General features: G+C 40.9%; 1 protein-coding gene across 2 annotated transcripts; it reads right to left on the bottom strand.

The window, feature by feature from the left end:
* Positions 1–6222: 6222 nt before the first annotated feature.
* Positions 6223–18185, bottom strand: RFT1 (RFT1 homolog). 2 transcript variants are annotated; one of them, XM_061458318.1, is made up of 13 exons: positions 18074–18185; positions 17870–17955; positions 17287–17403; positions 15849–16038; positions 15149–15250; positions 14559–14693; positions 13580–13658; positions 13248–13298; positions 11651–11781; positions 10302–10446; positions 9161–9266; positions 7588–7837; positions 6223–6700 (listed from the first exon to the last, which is right to left on the bottom strand). In XM_061458318.1, exons 1-13 carry the CDS (start codon positions 18149–18151, stop codon positions 6536–6538), a joined length of 1635 nt encoding a protein of 544 aa, XP_061314302.1. In that variant the 5' UTR covers positions 18152–18185; the 3' UTR covers positions 6223–6535. The 2 variants fall into 2 exon arrangements, with proteins under 2 accessions (XP_061314302.1, XP_061314303.1); XM_061458319.1 differs by lacking the exon at positions 13248–13298.
* Between the last annotated feature and the right edge of the window lie 1442 nt (positions 18186–19627).

Raw genomic sequence — 19627 nt, 5'->3', positions numbered from 1 at the left:
GATTTGGGGTAGAGAGTCTGAGGATTTTAAGCACAATCCAGACCATGTAATCCACAGGGAACCACCACTCCTGCAGACTGTCAGCAGCTGTTGGTAGTGCCTAGAGCTGATTAACCAGCTTGTGACACTCCATGTGTGACTTCTTAGCATTTATAGTTCTAAATGAAATAAACAGCAGCAAACTATCCGCAGGAAAACAGCCTTAATATCTTCCACGAGTCCTCTAATGTACCAGGGCTACAGAGAAGTATCTTTGTTTCTTACAAACGTGAGTTACTAGACATATCAAGAAGTGAATGTCTCCGACCCTGCAGCAGGCATGACAGCCTCCAAATCCCAGTGGGTGGCAAAAGAACTTTTTCCCTGTTTACAAACAAAAAATCATTGCTTCAAAGAAGCCAGAGTAAAAATGAGAATGGACATGGCAGGCTCCTTCAGGGAGTCTGGATTACCTGGCAATGACACTGGAGACCAGGAGAGGCAGAGAATCGTTGTCATTCCAGGAGAAACACCTGTTCAGTTGTTTTGTTGGAGCACTAACTTTAACATTTTTGCTAGAAAACCTTAGGAAGTGGTGGCATTTTGAGTAGCTGGCATAGCTAAAAAAGTAGTATCATTGGGAAGAATGGAAGAACTGTATCAGCTGGCTGGATACGCACGCTGGCCTGTCAGCGATCTGATCTACCAGGGGAAGTTCCTATTTTTCTGGCCAAATTTATTCCTATAAAATATGGGCCACTCAGAGGCATCAGTGCAGGAAGAATTCCCCATGCTGTCATTGCAGCACAGTTCAGAGAATCACAGAGTACCTCAAGTTGGAAGGGACCCATACGGATCAAAGCCCAACTCCTTGCTCCTCAAGTACTACCCGAGACTAAATCATGCGACTTAGAACGTCATCCAGACACTCCTTGAACTCTGACAGGCATATTGAGATTAACAGAAATAGGAAAGGCCCTGGCAGCATCAAGTAGACACTAGCACATCTTGTTTCGCAGGATCACAGCTTTGAGGCTGGAATGATCTTTGTCTGGCTTTAGAAGAAGATACGAAAAAGGATCCAAATAGGTAAAGCATGTGCCCGCTGATGTCAGCGCTTTAACCATACAAGTTAATACAAGCTTTTCCTAATTCTTTGAATGATTTGCCTGTAAAAATCAACAGTGCACAGCAACAAATCCGTATTGTGATACCGTCCAAAGAAATGAACACCCCAAAAGAACTCCCTCATCTCTGACAGACAAAGGCTATCACCCCGAGGAAGAGGTTAAGAAGTTATCACACTTACAACCAGCCCAAGGAAGCAGGTACAGGAATCAAAATCAGTTCAGATTAGCAGCAGGGTGAGGGGGATTATCCAAAGCTAAGCACAGGGTGAAATCCCTCATACAGACTCTATTAACTAAAAATGAAATCTAAGAGCAAAGGTAAATCATTACAGGCGTTTCAGAAGCCTTAGTCACATGCCTCCAGAATACTGCCTGTAAAACCACTGGCAACACTGAAAACATGGTAAGGGGGAAAAAAGGCTTGCAAAGAACATGAGGTGGAAATTCTATCACAAAGAAACAGCTCCACCCTATGTTTGAGCAGCGGAGGTATTTGTTCAAACTTACCTCCCAAAAGTACATCTAGGGGACATCCAGCTACCACAATCCATAGAACAATGGTCAAAAAGGCATCTCTGCTCTGGAGTTATTTTTTCCACTCCAGTGTTTGCAGTATTACTGGCGGTAATAACTATGCTCTCCACAAAACAGATGTTGTGTCATGACCTCTTTACTTTTCCAGGCTGAATTCAACGCCAGCAGTGAATTTTCTAGTGACAAAACAATGTTATGTTCAGCTGCAGTATTTTTCCACCTAATTCACAGCTGCAGGGGGAAAAAAATATCCAACCAACCAGTCAGAACCCTTCATAAATTGCTCAGAGTTAGGAGGGAACTAGTTTTACATAGCGTATTTCAATTCGGGTGACAGAATCCATTTTTTATTGGAAAAATATATTTGCTTAACACCTCCTGGCTTTGATCCTTTCTTTTCCAGACTTGACTTCAGCACCAGATGATTTGTGCAACTTAGGAACTTAAATTCGTGCCCAAAGTATTTTTAAAATGATTAGTGTTTTCTTTTTCTTTGCTGTGACCGCATGAACACCTTTCCACCTTGAACACTAACTTTAAAGTCTAGAATTAGGTAGTAAAGTGCAACTGATGGTGTCTAAACCTTGTTCTGAATTGCCATACATGGGCTTTGCTCAAATAATACCCCACTCAGTGCAAGGGTAAACTGGAATGCTATAGGACAGCATCAGGGCACTTTTCACACTCCTTCCTTTCCCAGGAAGGAGCCATGAAGGAAGCAAGAGTCTGAAATATTCCTGCCTTCAATAAGGTTACAGGCAAAACTCTGCATTCCTCTCCCTAGCTCTGTTCTTCCCTTTTTGAAGATGTCTCACCAAAGCGTGCTATGAAAACCAGAACATGGTTCTTATTTACTGGCCAATTGGAACTACTCATACATCTTCACTGTGCTTAAGGACTGCTCTTAATTTTTTCTTCTTTTTGACACAGCTTTAATTATTTCAGTCTTCTGAAACGGGTCACATATATAACACATCTGTCCTCTTGGTTATATTCCTTTCCATTTCCTTAGTTCAAGGAGATGGCATACAAATTTGGAAGTAAGTCATGCTGAACACAGACCTATCTGTGAACCACAAAACCTACCTAGCAAATCAACACCATCAGATGCTCGCTTACCACAATCAATGCAGAAGTCTGACAAAACAAAACAGAAAACCAGTGTTGTTTTACCTTGCCCCACAATTACAGCAGGAAAAGCAACCACCCCACTCCAGCTGCACGAGAAAGTGCAGACTCATCAGATTCTGTGAACAACACTTACTACATCAGCATATGGTTATAAACATCCCACTGAACTGGGTGGGTGCCTCCTCCTAGACCACAGCAAGGTAGTGCAGGAACCACAGTTCAGATCCATTAACTGAAGAGAACAACCATCTTTCTGTGGAGGTAATCCAAAATGCAACAGAGATAAGCACTTCCTATCACTGATTTGTTCAGATCCCCCAGCTGGTAATGCTTTTGAGCATGCTGTGTGCTTAGCTTCCATGGCCCAGCTGTACCTCAGATGTGGAGGGCCTCAAACTTCATTTTAAGCTTACAATGAAAAAGAACTACGTTTACATAGCAGCATCAGAATGCAAATGAGTTATGTATTTTGTGCTGAACAAAATCATTGCATCTCAGCAGATCTATTGATGGACCAATATGGTTCATGAAGACTCCAGTCCTCTCTCATCCATATTAAAATAAGGGTAATTAAACCACAAAAAAACTGTGATGTTCAAACAGCAAGACATACAACATCTGCAAAAAGAATTTTAAAGTTTAGATCCAAGCACTCTCCAGAAGCCAGCTGAGCTCAAGGTACTCACACTCAGGACATCCTCCATCTGAACTCCACCACCACCTCTTATGGATGCCAGGCTGGACGAGGCCTTGCGTGAGATGGTTTAGTGTGAGGTGTCCCTGCCCCTGGCAAGGGAGTTGGAACTGGATGATCTTAAGGTCCTTTCCAACCCTAACTATTCTATGATTCTATGATGCTAGACTATGGTCAACATTCAAGCTTACATCTATTGCCTTTCACACCTATGAGAGCAGATGAACCATTAAGGTAAAGCTTTTAACTTCCAATTTTTTCTCCTTAAAAAAACCCTAAAGAGATATGCACACGCTTCCCCCACCCTTATTTTTTACAAATAAAATATTTACAACACTAGAAAACACCAGTAAGTGAATGGCTCCTTGGCACCTAACGCTAGCACAACCAGTTGAAGCGTAGTTACATTAAACTTCATTAACTATCAGGCTTACTCCTAGCATAAAACAGGTTTTATCAACAAGGCATTGCTTAAAAGCAAGCTAACAAACTTGGCCATCCCAATCCATACAAACATATATTTTGACAAGAACACAGGGGAAAAAAGTGACCAAAATATGTATCTATTAGGAAATGGTGTGTAAGTTTCTAGATAGAAAAATGAATTTATACATAAATGATCCTAGAAAATGCAATCAAATTTAAGCATCGACTGTACCAAAGATACAAGTAACACTCTACAAGTGGAAGACAAAAACAGAAGGTAAGGGAAATAAATTTTATTTGTTGTTACCCTAACATATAACCAGCTTACAGTTATTTGAATGTCATTCATCCAGCTATTAGAAAAACCACACCACTACGTATGAAATAATAACTTTTTCTCCAAAGAAAGCACTTTAATTCTCTTTTGGTTTGAAGTAAAGGATTTCAGAACATTGCAAAACAGCTTCATGAAATATACAGACAAGCATCCCATTGTGCCTTTGACAGCACACCTGACAGAATTGTAATCAAAAGGGAAATTTGGTCAAGCTCAATCTCAACTTTGGCCCTGTGTTTGACAGTTTGCTGCTTTAGAAATAAAGCAATTAACAGCTTTCACGTTACGGATCACACAGATAAATATGAAACCAGGAGACATCTTCATAGGTCTGTACTTCCTGCCTCATAAAACTTATTAAAATCAAATAAAGTCCAACATAAAACCCAGCCAACCACCACTGAAATGCTTACAGATGAAGTTTAAAAGAGGAATGTATCCTTAATCTGCAAATACACAAAAATTAAGCCACCTTAAATGTCTTCCTGATTCATATGAAATTCCATTAACTTGTTGAGATGCAAGAGATATTTATAAAGCTTGCCCATGTGAAATAAATTGAATTAAAAATGTAACTTCTCTTTAAATGCATACAAAGCATTTAAGAAAGATTTATGAGACTAAACAGCTCACTATTGGAACAGTGAGATCTCACATCATCATACTTGTGGTAACACTAGCAAAAATAATACCACTGCACAGCTGGGATCCTAACACTAGACAAGGCAGCATTACTCAAGCTCATTTTATATGACAGGTTCTTCAATCTCCAAAGCACTTGAAGTGAGGACCACATAAAACTTCTCACTCCAAGTAATTATTAAAATGCATTGTACAGATCGAGATATTCCCAAGGTAAAGCCCCAAAGTCATGTAGAAAAAGACAGACCTAAAAAGAGTTCAGAAGTTCAACTACCTTGGGTTTTTTTTTTTATGGAATTGTAAACAAGTCAATAAAGGAAATAAACTGTATGCAATGATAATTTATGATACAGAAGTTTCAACCCCCTGCAATATATGGAGCTGTACTCCATAGCTGATAGAAATGCAAGACAACTCAGGATTTAAAAATTTAAAAGGCAAAGAACTACCAAATTCATTTCATGAGACAGAATACGACAGAGTTTGTTTGGGTTTAACAGATTTCATAACAACTTCTGAAGAATCAGCAAGTCTCTATCTGGTACCTTTCAGGCGAGCAATGGAGACACCAGCATTAGCTGAGGAAGCTCACCTTTCCTTCCACTGTTGCACTTGGGCTTCTCTGAGGTAATTTGGTAAAACACCAAATCATATAAAGTACCTCTGGTGATTTCCACGTGGAAATGATCAGAGTTTAGGAAATCTTTCTAACAGTACCAGACCAAAGACACCGATACCAGGAAGCATTTCACACTGGGAACTACTGTTACCAGGATGAACTCCACAATGCTATTACAGTGAAGTGGGTTTTTAAGAGGCCTGAGCATCTGCAGAGTTGTTACAGAACTAAACTAAAAGCTTTCAACTGTACATGTCTGAGCACACACTTTTTCATAGCTTGACATTCTTTGGTCCATCCAAACACTGCAAAGGGAATGCTGATCATTATAAACATGCCACCTTTACAGGCTGAAACTGCCAAATTCAGATTTTAGACCAGCAAGAAAATACACCAGGAGTAAATCAAACTCAGCATCCTAACATCTGATTTTGCAACTTCAGAATTTCCAGATTTTCAACAATTAAGAAAAACAAAAATCAATACAAAGGTTAAGTTTGAACAAAGGAACAAGACATGAGGAAAACTGGCTGCAATAAAAAGAGCATTTTTGTATCCAGTAACAGAAGTTTCAATATGCATGAATCCTTGAAATAAATTGCTATTAAATATATTTAACATCCAATTCCACAGACAAGACAAAATTTTTATTAAGGCAAATTGTGCTGGCATCTCAAATCTCTGACAAACCAAAAAAACAATGGGGTGAAAGTAAGATTTATGATCAGCGTGTGACTGTAATTAACACCTTCTGTCAAACATGGCTCAAAATCCCTTTTCTCTTTCAGCTATTTTTGACAAGTCAATTAACACCCTCATAAATAAATCTGCTCAATGAACTGATCTTCCACAGCTAGCATGGACACATGCTGGGTATCCCACTCATTTAGTTGTACACATCAGAACTTCCTGCACACTGCTTTACACTTCAGAACACCAACAACTCAATCTCTCTGCAGAACCCAGGACACATACTGATCTTATGGAAAAAATACAGCCCTTTACTGCAAGCACATACAAGAACTGTTCTTCACATGAGCATTTCATGTTCCTTTCTTCATATACTGGGAGAGGAACTGGCTTCTGACAAAGTGGATCAGCTTGGTCTCTGTGCAGAACATAGTAACGATGGTTGCAGCAAAGCACAGAGCGCCCATGCCGATGTGAATCAGCCTTGCCATCCAACCCTTATCGCAGCAGAAGAACACCTACAACAGAGGAAAGAAGCAATTGCAGGAAAAGCTAGTCAGCACAAGGTAGACTTACTGTCTCAATAAAAAAAAAAATCAGACCCAACACTTCTCTTGACTGTGCTAACATCAACCTTGAAGCTGAGCACGGTTTTGCCACATGCACTGATCCTCCAATAAATCACCTTTAGCAGACACAATATTTGCTTTCTTAAGAACTTCCTGTCAGCAAAAAATGAGCATTCAGTAGCTACCTGGTAAATGTGGACATTAGCTATTACCTGGCCTGCAGAAATATGTTAATTTAGGTATTAGGAAAACTCTGCTAGTGCTGTCACAAAAGTCTGTCACTTTGCAGCAACGCATTGGGCTATTTTCTAGGAAAACTGGAAATCTCCCATTCCAAAATACAAAGCTCTCCTTTCTAAGGCAGAATGGTCACATTTTTTGTACACTGCAATGCTACCATCTCCCTAATAATTAGTCTGTGCAATTACCATCTCTGACTGAATGTGATAAATGTGCTCTTTGCAATTACTGTTTCTGTTCTTGTTTCGGTTGCTTTTCCTCTACCGCTTTGTTATTACAGAATGTTTAATAACAGTTTGTGCTACTGCAAAACTTCAGTTATTAAGAACTAAGCACATAGATTTATCTACAGACAGCAGAAGCGTGTTACATTTTATTGTACTTGTCAGATACACCTTCTACAGGTGGCAGAGAGAACTTTGTATCAAAGGTAAAATGTCTTTATATTGTATCTTGCCTTGCCTGTAACGAAATCTTCCAGTCTATCCTCATAAGCATGAGGTATTTCTTTGCTAATGGTATTTCTCTGCCTGGGATCACAAAGGTCATTCAACATCATTTTCACAGTGAAAGCAAAATTCAAGAAAGATGCTTACCTCTGAGACACCAGTGATCACTCCACTTATGATATAAACGAGCACCAAAAATGGGGAGGGAAGCAAGCCCATCAGAGGTCTGCAAGTGCTTTCTTTGAAGTAATCATAGATATAGTGGATGCTGTGAGCTATTCGGATACCCATGTTAAAGCAGTTGGCAAGAATAAAGCCCACACTGCCATGCCAGTGAGTCAAGAAGTAAGAGATGCACAGAAATGTGAAAGACAAGGCCAGCATAACAAAATTGTACCTGGGAAGAGGGGGGAAAGAACCAGTTTATCAATGTGTACAGTTACACTACTGATTTATGAACTTTATCTTTGAAGAAATACCACAACTTATTTTCTAAAACAAGGAACTGAAATTCTCTTCCCATTTTCTAATGGAAAAAGATAAATTTGAGAACCAAGCTGTTAATTAAAAAAATTCACTGAAAGAATAGAAAATACATCAAACACATTAAATAAAGAAGTGAATTATGTGAAGGAAATTCTGGTTTACTAATCAGCTGTGTACTCATTTCATAAAGTCAAATTTAGTAACAGTGATTAGTCACATAAAAACTTGTGCACTTTTGCTATTTTATTTCAGGTATGCATTGAAGAAAATTTGTGCTCAACAAGATGACACTTTACAGTTTCTGCTCCAAACAGTGGCTCTGGAACAAATTCACACCTCAAAAAGGCCATGAAAGCAGCACTGCTAAGTCTAAAAAGATACTACTTAGACTGTGGAAAGCAAACCTCACTGAAAATAATTTGAAAAGCCTTGTTGAGGGACAGGCACTCCATAAGCAATAAAAGCTTTATGGAAAGCACTGGGAAGGCCACCAGGCTCCAAAGTCAATAACCAGGAGGAAGAGAATAAGGAAATAATCTGGGCTTGAAGGGTTCTAAGGAGATTGTCTAGTTCAACCTCCTACTGAAAGCAGATAAACCACTGAATTCAGACCCTCAACTGAGAGAATTCAGAAGACTACCTGATACACAGGACCTGTATATGAGAACTTCTAACAGCTGCAAAATTTTGCTGAGTTTTAACTGATGGCCTGTCTTAAAAACTGTAACTTCAAGCCTGTATCTACAGAAAACAAGACTTTTAAATTGCTTTCCCAGTTAGTGATGTACCAAAAGCTAATCTCAAAATCTACTCCTTAATTTCTGACCTTTTTACCCAAGCATTTACACTGTTGCTAAAGCTTCTACATCTAAGTCTAAGCAGATAGCTAAATGGTTTTCAGTGGAGCAAAGTATTTTTATGCTGGTTTCAAAGGCACCAATCTCTCTGTAAATTCAGTACAAATGAATTTTTAAGATTGATGTTTATTAACAAATACAAGCATGTAAAAACCTCAAGTAGGGCATGTTCGGTTGCCTATCTATTGCACCTGGCTCTGGAGACAAGGAACAGAGCTTGAAGCTTAAACACAGTCACTTCTTAAAGTGACTGCAGAAAGAAATTTGCTCTTTGGAAACAAAGCACTTCCAAGCACATCACCCCCCAGAACTGCTGTTTACACACTGAACTCCAAGCAGATTAATTACAAGAACATTCTGGGGACACTATTTCCTACCTGTCCACCTCTTCTTTACACATCAAAGCAAACGTAAAACATTCCGTTACTCCATTGACAGCAAGAAATAGGACATATAATGAGTAACATCGGAGGAGATTTGGACCTAAGAAACACATTAGAATAATAAGTAAATACTACTTCTTTTATAAAACCACATTGTTTTTACACTCATCGATACTAAGAGATAAAAGCTGTAATGTTATCACTGAAAATGGAAATGTGAATGCATTTCAACAAGTTTCCTGTCTGGGTATTTTGACAAGAAGACAAAAAAAAACAAATAAGACACCAAACACCCAAGAACAGCAGTTATGACAGTAACAGAAAAGATATCCATCCAAAAAAGGATTTTATTAAGAGGGATTTCCAAATTAAAAAATATTTATCATAACCCAAATCCTGCATTGTACAGAAATTGGTGGAAATTCGTCCCAGTCATTCTGAGCTAATAAAAGCAATACAAAGTGTGCTTTGAACATAACAGTATGAAAAACAGCAAAGCTGTTCAATACATTCAAAATTGTGTTAGATGGAGAAAGTTCTTCGTATTTTTAATGGGTCAAAAATAATTTATGCATGATTTAAAAATCACCCATTCAGACCTTCAACTTTTTCTTGTACTTCAGAAATTGTAACACTGGGGAAAAAAATCCTACGCTTTTTAACAGGTTAGCATGCATCCATGAATACTCCTTCTTCATGGCAGCAATGTAGTTTGTATTACTAAGACTCCTCCTGTTTCAAAGAACAACTGCCCAAACTGTGAATACTCTGGTTCCAATTTGTTGTATGGGTTTCTGGGGGGTCTGTCATTGTTGGTTTAAACAGCTGGGAGTTAGCAATTTTACATCATGGAGCAGTCAAATAATCCTTTGAAATGTTCTTTTATAACAGTATGAAACTGCAGGAAGGTAGAGCCCCAAACCTGATCCTACTTATTTGGAGCTCCTCAGTATATTTTAATGTGACTACATATTAAAGGGACTGCTACAAAGGCATGAGTTCTGGATTCAGACAAGCCAAGTCACCGATTTCAACAGGAGTTTTACAGACAAAAAAATCTTATTGACTCAAGAAATCGTAATAGCAGCAGTTTTTAAAAGTGCAGGGCTCTTCTGCCAGCTCTATAAATCCTTACCGGTTCCAGAACTGAGCATTGAACCTCCGTAAATATCCAGAGCCAGCTGAGAATAGGCATAGCCAAAAACCGTGATGGTAAGGCCAGTCAGAAGCACAAGTTTTAACAGTGATTCTAATACATTTGCAGCCATAGCAACATCGTCCTGAAAAAATTTGTCATCCGTTATATGGATCAGAATGAACATCACCAGTTACTTTCACACAGAAGATCTACTTCACAGGAAAAATTAAAACCAAACCAAACCTGAATAGTCTGCATTGTATATAAAGGTGTGAAACATACCCTTTGTTACTGAATTATCCATACATGTAGCCTTAACCGTATTTATTATTCTATTCTAGGTTTTACAGGTTACATATTTACACAAATATTAGCCTTTAACATGCGTGCTCAAGGAAACAGAACTTGCAGATGCTTAACAGTTAGTAAATGGCAAAGAGCAGCACAGCCCCTGCCCAAGGTCTGAGCCAGCAGAGGGTGGGATTTTCATTGCCACACGAGACTACAGGATTCGCCACACCAGAACAAGTAACTTGTCAGTTCTACTACATCATTACAAGAAGCATCCTTGTAGTCCTTGTAATTTCACTACATAGAAGAAAAACTCATCATAATCTTGCCAGTTACACATACCTGGTGCACTATGTATAAAAAATACGTATGTGTACACTTTTCTTAGCCCACCAATGCCCTGTAGCATGGAATTTGTTTTAGCTGCATGCTGATGTGCAAGAAACAAGATTCCTGCAAAAACTTGTCATAGCATCAAACAAAAGCCCAGGCTGACCTTTACAACTGATGAAGAATTTCACACCTAAAGCATACACAAAAAATATTCTGTGGAACAAAGCTCTTGTTCATTTAACCATTGATACCCCACATACTATTCAAAAGCTCAAGAAAAAGACAATTATTTTCTTTCCAAAACTGCACCCTCTGGAAGCATTACTGTTTAATACTGAACAGCTACTTATGTTTTCAAGTAAATATTTTCAGACAGCATTTATTTAATAGAAATAGCCTGCTTTCATGATTTAAAATAATTGCCTAAGTATATCTGGAAATGCAGGGTACAATAGGGTTTATATCACACCCTTTGGAGCAGCTGATGTTAACATCATTGAAGTACAAGGCAGTACTATGCCACTGCATACCTTAATTTCCATTTCATTACCATTTTACCTGTTTTCTTGGGTTTTTGGTCCAGCCTCACTCAACAGTTTTCAATTTTAACAGCCTTTACACCCAAATTTAAACATAGTTCTGTCAGTCACATTTCTGTGATGTAACTTACCAACAACAAAAATCGAGCACTTAACACGTAGCTAATCCGAAATTAAACATACCTTCTTCTGATCCTTTACATTCTTCCCTCTTTCTAGCACTTTGGCAAAAAAGACATAAAAACTCTCCTCAATAGGCAAAAAGATAAACCTGGCCACCAGTGAACCGAGATTATTCACGATATCATAGACACCTTTGAAAAAACAAACAAAAAAAACAATAGAGCAGCAACCTGTGAGATTTTCAGACACATTTTAATTCCAAGTCTTTAACAGCAACATGAATTCTAATTTACCATTTCCACAGAACAAAGAGAAAATGAGTGGAATTTTGCACAGCAGTAAAGCAGTGTTCCCTAAAAATTCTGTCACAGCAACCACAGCTCAAAATTACCAGGTTTGCTCAGAGATGGTGAAGCTGGGACAAAAGCATCAGCCACAGAAATGTGAATCTACTAACAGCATCAAGCCACATTTCAAATTCTTACTCTAGAGGAAGTTAAAAGAACTTGATGAATTTCACTGAATGAGAACAGAAACGCAAGGATTTACTGATACAGGAGAAGAGAAAGGTATCTAGTTTTAGGGTGAGGTTCCTTCGGTTTACTTTCACTCCAGTGGAAGAGCAAGCCTGCATGACATTTTCCCAGCACTTCCATCCTCAGCAAAACATCACTACAAACCTGCTAAGACATCTACGTGTGTGCGGATACACACACAATCCAGAGCATACAAAGTCAGGCATACGGGTAAGTGCTTCACATATTCACAGCAAAATAACAGAATATGGTTCTGCCTGATTTCTGACAGGACTTGGACCAATGCTGCTCAACATTCTGAGAGCACAGGCACTTTGTACTCATTGCTCTTTTAAAGCCCCTTCAAGTAAGAGGCAGCTCAATTGCTCTGCAGGTGAGGAGAATCAGAAGCAGCCACAGTTACTGGTGGCAAGCACGTCTACTCAGTATTTACAAGGGAACATACTACTGCCAGCAACTGAAAGTAATTTGAACTAGCCAAGCAACTTCTAACTGTGGGCCAGCAACTACAGCTTGTTTTTCTTCCCTGAGCTGCAAAGACTTGAACTGCTGCCAAATCAGTCATTTGAATGGCTACTGCCATACATTACTCTGTAGCCACACTGATTTCCTTTACAGAACATAATTCAATTTTGAGAGGCGATGCATTCTTGCTGTAACAGCTAAGACAGATTCAAGTGGAAGACAGAAAACAGGAAAATAGATTTACAAAAACCAAAGACAGACAACTATAACACAATCAGATACTCATGAAGTTGGGGGGGGGGGGGATTATATGGTTTTGGTGGTGGTGTTTCCAGGGAGTTTTGAGGTTGGTTTTTCTTTTGGGGTTTGTTGGTTTTCTTTTGGGCTCTTTTTTTTTAAGAAAAAAGATACACGGTGTCACACATCCAATTGGAAAGTTCTGGATTTAAACTGTATTTTCATTTTGGAACAGGATCTTAAATTCTTTTCTATGCCTGTATCAATCATTCTCTGACATGGATCTCAACATCACAAAGGCTTTGAAATTGTCCCAGATTTTCAAGTTATCTTCAAATACTTTCAGTCATTTTCAGAACCACCTGAAGAGCAGGGACTAAGAAAGCTATGTCACTATTCCACAATGCCATCACACTTACCCTGATCTCCAAAATTTAACACATTCAAAAAAGTCATCACATACCGTTCACCTGCAAGTTCAAAACAAAGAACTTAAGTATTGGGAAACATTTAGGGACTTGTTCTTGTTCTGGCACTTCCAATAGTAAGTATTCAAGAGACAAAGTCTAACAGGACAGCACCTACTTCAGAAAATCCTCAAAAACTTCATTCAGGTTGGTAACATCGGGCAACGACCTCTGAAAGTTACATGCCCACTCCCACTGCTCCCCCCCCAGCTTTCTCAAGCTTTATATCACTTTGATACTGTTCACTAGCCCTTCTCCACTGCCAACTATAGATCAAGCCTCACCCTCTGTCAAAATCTGTTTCAAGAAGGACTGTTTGAAGAAACTCCAAGTCAACCGTGCTTCCTTCCAGTTAACAAAGGTCTGCAAAAGAAGTACTGAAATCAAACAGGTGCTGAAATGAAAAAGTACCGAAACATGATTGAAACTAGAGTGAAACAGAAAACAGAAAGCCAGTACAACACTGGAGGCTAACTCTGACTGTACTGAGGGGGAAAAATCCACAATGTCAGTTGCTAACAATTGATCTAAGATATTGCTAAATTCAAGCACCAACATCACTCTGCTTCACAAACACTTTGTCCCTTGCTGGAACTCACTGCTCTGCAGATAAACTACCCAAACATGTTTTCTGAAGAAAATACCAATCAAAGTTGAGAGACAGGAAAAAAAACCAAACCCACATGCATGCCAATACAACTTTCACCTTCATCATATATATCATTTATTGCTCTTCAAACTGTCCCTACAAGTCCTGCAATCAAGAAGCCCCTTTCTCTTTCCAATCTGTAAATCTTTTTCAAACGTCATCTTCCATTCCTTTGCATCGTTTTCTTTTCAGAGATATCTGAGTATCTGTAGGATGCTGTGTAACACCATGGGTTTTTTGTGGAAAAGTCAATGTGCCAAACCCCATGGTAAACTGATTCTGGTTTCCACCCTGCCTCTGATCCAGTGTGATACCTGGTCATTCTCCCACACGCTGATCGGTTTTTATCTCCACTTAATGGTTCATGCAAAGCTACTAAAAGAGAAGTCAGCCACAAGCCCATAAGCACAAAGAGGTGAAGTTTGCTAACTTTTTCTGACAAGAATTTTACTAATACAAACTATAAACAGAATTATGTTTTGGTTTGGTTTTTTTTCTTTCTTAATCAGTCTTATCTTCTACAGTGCAGGGATATCCCCCAAATCACTCAACTCCACCATCTCCAACTAATTTTCAAAGCTCTCTCAAGACAGACTTCAAACTGTGCAACCTACCTCATCTTCCACCATATTGGGCAATAAAGCTTTCATTCTAGCAACTGGAAATGACTTCTTTGTTGCTTCAGGAGATCCCAAAAACATCACAAAATAAATAACGTAGCACAGTACCAGCACACTGGTATATAAAAGCTGGAAAGACAGGGGAGGAAAGAAGAAAGATTAATATAAAATTAACTTACAAATGTAGAATTACAGGCTAGAATTACATATTAAGAGTTCTGAATTCAGTGAGAAAAAAAAAAAGTATTAAGTAGTCCTTATTCCTGTCAACATCAAATTACATATAGACTTAAATTTAACTCCTCAAGAATGTTGTTGATCTTTGTTTCTTTTTTTTTCTTAATTTATAGGTTACTGTAGTCCTTTAATAACTTCCATGTTCTATTCAGCATTTTTAGAATGATTATTTAAAGTCCAATTCAAAGCAATTATTAACTCAGTCAAAAAATCAAGTGGATAGAGTAGCTTCTGTCTACATCTCTTACTTCATAGAATCACAGCATCTTTTAGGTTAGAATGGACCTTGAAGATTACTGAGTCCAACCATTAACCCAACTCTGAAAACCAAAACACAGGAAACTTACCTGAGCCAAGGAAAAAATGTAGAGGCCCCATTGAGGATAAAGGACTACTAAAATAACCGTCAAAATGCATTTTGACACTACTGAAAGGCTTTCAGCAATTACCTTTAAGAAAGAAAAGAGAGAAGGGTTATTTTCTGCCAAGTTAACCACACACACAAACTTAAATTACATCAGTTTCACACACAGAAATTATGCAGGAATACGTAGGAAGACTTTCAAAGTCAGCATCACTTTGTCACAGTTTCTGCTGAGTCGACCATCTGAGATTGCAATTCTGCGTAAATTTTCTTTTCTTGCATTTCACAATTCCTCCATTGCAGTTTCCCAGTCCTTTGTATGGGACATAGGGCAGAAAATTTTGCTTGAGACAAACATGTTCTCAATTGTTGTATTTCACAATTTCATATCAACAATCAATTGAAATGTGAAATCATGGAAGATGCATGCCTCTCCCTCGGATTAAAACTCATAATTAAGTATTTGATGATCACTAAGGTGATAGTTTCTAAATAAATCAACTTCCTTGCTTTAACATCTACAAATTTATACCTGTTACAACTGTTACACAGTACTAAACAGTATGCACAGGATTTTTTTTTTCATATGCTTGAATACATGAAGATCTAGCTCAGCAATCCCTTCTTTTCAATACAGAAAGATAATTACAAACACACACGTATACCCCACGTACTTTACTAACCTTAAGTCTCACAAACAAATGAGCTTGTGCTAAAACCCAGAATGGCTCTCCCAGAAGTTCAATAATTGCAGAAAGACCAAATGCTACTACACCAGCCTGATAATGAGGAACCACAGAAGGATCAGGTACTTCGAGCAAGTGTAGCCAGACTAAGCCCAAGCAAACCGACCAAAAAACACCAAGAGGGACTCTAAAAAGTTAACATAAAAACAAATCAATAGAAATGTTACTTTAGCAGGAAAAATAAAGAAAAAAGAAAATTAGATTACATTGTCCACATATGGCCATCATTTTTTTAAAAGGCCCAGAGGAATAAATTTCCATTGTTACTATACCAAGAACATCTTTTTTTCCTGTGTGTTACAAACATCTTTAAGGCACTGTTTGCAAGACACAGAAAATACTTTTCTGACTTGTCTCTTTTCTACTCAAGAGCCTAACATAAGGTCACCTATCTGCATTTCTCATTCCCTAGGACCAAACAATTCTGATCCCTTATCAGCCTGCAAAACCCTGCATTTTTGTGGTCTCTGGTTACCAGGGGTTTGGCAGACAAGCTTTCTTGGATCTTGCTGTAACAAATAAAGGTGCCACCATTCCAACTGCTTGCAACACTCTTCCAGAAATCACTGGTTCTCCAGAAAGTGACAGCAGCATGATAAGAAAATGCACGCCTGCACCTCAGGAATGCAAGTCCACCATGATCGACTGTAGCTCAGATCCACTTCCACTAGTGAGTGTAGCTGAAAAGCCAAGCTAGGCACAGGAGTGCACGCATGTACCAGCTTCCGTTGACACTGCTTCAGGAAGCTTTGTTGACAAAGCTTCTGGCAGAGTGCAGGATGTTTGACATCACTGAGGCAGGATCTATTTGACCTTCCCATTATCAGATCCCTGAAGTATTTGACATCAAGCTCCTAAGAGGTATTTCAGATCCTTCAAGAAAGTTAAATCTCCATTTTAAGTTATGCTTCTCTACAAGGAAAAGTTTAAAAAGGTGCACACAGGCATTAGCTCCACTATGTAATACCCACCTGAAAGGCTGTCAAACGTCAAGAAACTGATTATAATGCAACTGAGAGAACAGATCCAACACACTGAAAACATCAGTATTAAACCATCCCTGAAAGCGACACTGATGTTGCCCTGCCATTAAACTGTACCAGTGCTCAACAGTATCTCCAGGGTAAGTGACAGAACAGCTCCTGGTAACAGCTTGGGTGATGCACCTTCCCATGTGCTCCAAAAGAGATTAAGTACATAAATGCTAAATCTACAGACTTTACCAGCTTCCTGCATCGGTCCTGAAACATGACTGAGGCTACCAGACACTCAGTGCTGAAGTAATCACCTCAGTAAAGAAATACTTGCTCTCGATTTTGTGAGCTTTCAGACAAGAACTAAATTCCAAAGTAGCAAATTTTTAAAGGTATCTTACGTCAGCCACAACAGGTTAATTGTTTTGGTCCAGTTTCTCTTTGTACTTGCACTCAGACAAGCTCTGCGAAACGCCTCCCTTGCCAGGAAGACAACCGTTGAATACAGCAAAGTGAGCCTAATGGAGGGGAGAGAGAAAAACAAGGAGAGAAAACGATTTCTTTACATACTGCTTCTGACATCCTCTACTGCTTCTGACATCCTCCATGCAGCAACATCACTGTTTGCACAGGCCTGCCTAACAAACAAATGGGTGTGCAAGAGAACATGGTGACATAAATTATCACCATACCATAAAAAAATAAGGAGGGGAAGTAGTTACGCCGCTTTTCCTCATCAAGTTAATGATTTAACATGGAAAACAGGCCAGCAGTGCCTGTGTTTGAGGTGAAAAAATAAGTCGGGAGGCAGTCAACGATCTAACAGTGCAAAACACCCAACGGTAAATTAAACAGCGCTGTGCAAATCATTGTAAGCCACCCTGCCCAGGCGGCCCTGCACGAACGCTGTCCGAGGCCCCCCCTCGCTGCCTGGGAAGCCGCCCGGTGCGGTGGGCATGGGGGGGACACAGGCCCCCCGCTCACCTCACGTTGACCACACCGATCAGCTCCCTGGAGAGGTAGCGCAGAGTGAAGGCGTTGAGCGCGAACGTGACCGCCCGGAACAGCACCTGTGCAGAAAACCACACGGGAAACACCTGAGGGCAGAGCGGGACCGAGGCGGCCGCTGCCTCGCACCCACCAGGAGGAGGAGGAGGAAGAGGAACGTGCCCCCGATCCCTCCCGCACCTGCAGCAGCGCGCTGGAGGATGCCAGCCGCGTGGTCTGCCCGAGCACCTCCTGCGAGCCCATCGGTCCCGCCCGCATCAAACGGCGACGCCGTCGCTCCGCGAACGCGTCAGGGCGGCCGGGACCGCCCCAAGTCCGGGCGGAAAACGGGCACCGGGCGGGGAATGCGTCCTCAACCCGGCTCCTGCCGGGGTAACCGCGGGAGCGCGCCCGCTGCAGTAACGCTTCCGGTAAGAACGGTGCTCAGGTGCTGCTCCGGGCTGCTCAGGTGCTGCTCCGCACGGGGGTACTCCGCTGAAAGCAGCCGCAATCTGCACAGCGGCTAATGAGAAGGGACACCGCATTCATGGCACTGCCTGACAAACGCTGTTTTCCGGAGGTTCTGAAAAAGGAACGTCCATGCGAGTTCCACTAATTCCTTCCTCAACTGAGGACAAGCCCACCAGTCTTAGAATCATAGAATAGTTAGGGTTGGAACGGACCTTAACATCATCTAGCGCCAACGCCCCTGCCATGGGCAGGGACACAAGTTTTACGGGTCGGCTCGGCAAGACACGGGGTAAAACAAGGAACCGGGACACCGAGGAGCTGCAGTCCAGGGATGCAGCCGGGACCGTGCCCCCTTCCCATCCCTCCCGCCGGAGGCACTCGTGCTCCCCGCTGCCGCTCAGTGTCCCGGTCTCCAAGGGCAAGAGGAGCCCATGCCCTGGCTGCTGGGTACCAGCACCCAGCAGAGCCCGGCGCTCCTCTGAGCAACTCCCGGAACCATCGCAGCAGCATTCCTGGGAAAGGATTTTGTATTTAGGCTTAGCCGTCTTGAGCCCACTTTAGCACAGCCCAGCCTCCTTTAGCCCAGTTCACATCTGTCCAGACCACTTTAGCACAGTTAAGCCCAATTTAGCCCACTCTAGTTTAGCCCAACGCAGCCCAGCCCAGTACACCTCAGCCCAGTTTAGCCCTTCCCGGCCCAACGTAGCACACTTTAGACCACCTCAGTCCAGCCCAGTTTAGACCAGTCCAGCCTATCCCAGCCAAATTCAGCCCAATCCAGCCCAGCCCAGCCCAGAGAAGTTTAGCCCAATTAGGCCCAGTTTAGCACAGTGCAGCTGGGTTTAGCTCAGCCCAGCTCAGCCAAGCTCTGTTTAGCCAATTCAAGCCCAGTTCAGCCCAGCCCAGCAAAATTTAGTCCAATTCAGCCCAGTCCAGGCCCATTTAGACAAGTTCAGATCTGTTCAGCCCAGTTCAGCCCACTTTAGGCAACTTTAGCCCAGTTTGGCCCAGATAAGACCAGTTCAGCCCACTCCAGGCAAGTTGAGCCCAGTTTAGCTCCGTTCGGCCCAGTTCAGCCCACTTTGGCCCAATTCAGCCAAGTGGGCTAAACTGGGCTAAACAGTGTTGAACTGGGCTGGAGAGGGACGAACTGGTCTCATCTAGGCTAAACTGGGCTGTAGTGGGCTGAACTGGGCCAAACTGGGCTGGACAGATCTGAACTTGTCTAAATGACCTGGACTGGGCAGAACTGGGTTGAAGTGAGCTGGGCTTTGCTTGGGTGGG

The sequence above is a fragment of the Pezoporus flaviventris genome, unplaced genomic scaffold (genome assembly GCF_033815535.1).
Source record: "Pezoporus flaviventris isolate CSIRO_AGI_PZ_B2104156 unplaced genomic scaffold, CSIRO_AGI_Pfla_v1 ptg000026l, whole genome shotgun sequence".
NCBI lineage: Eukaryota > Metazoa > Chordata > Aves > Psittaciformes > Psittacidae > Pezoporus > Pezoporus flaviventris.
Note: the sequence above shows the minus strand (reverse complement) of the source record. Positions and strands in the feature narration are given on the sequence as shown.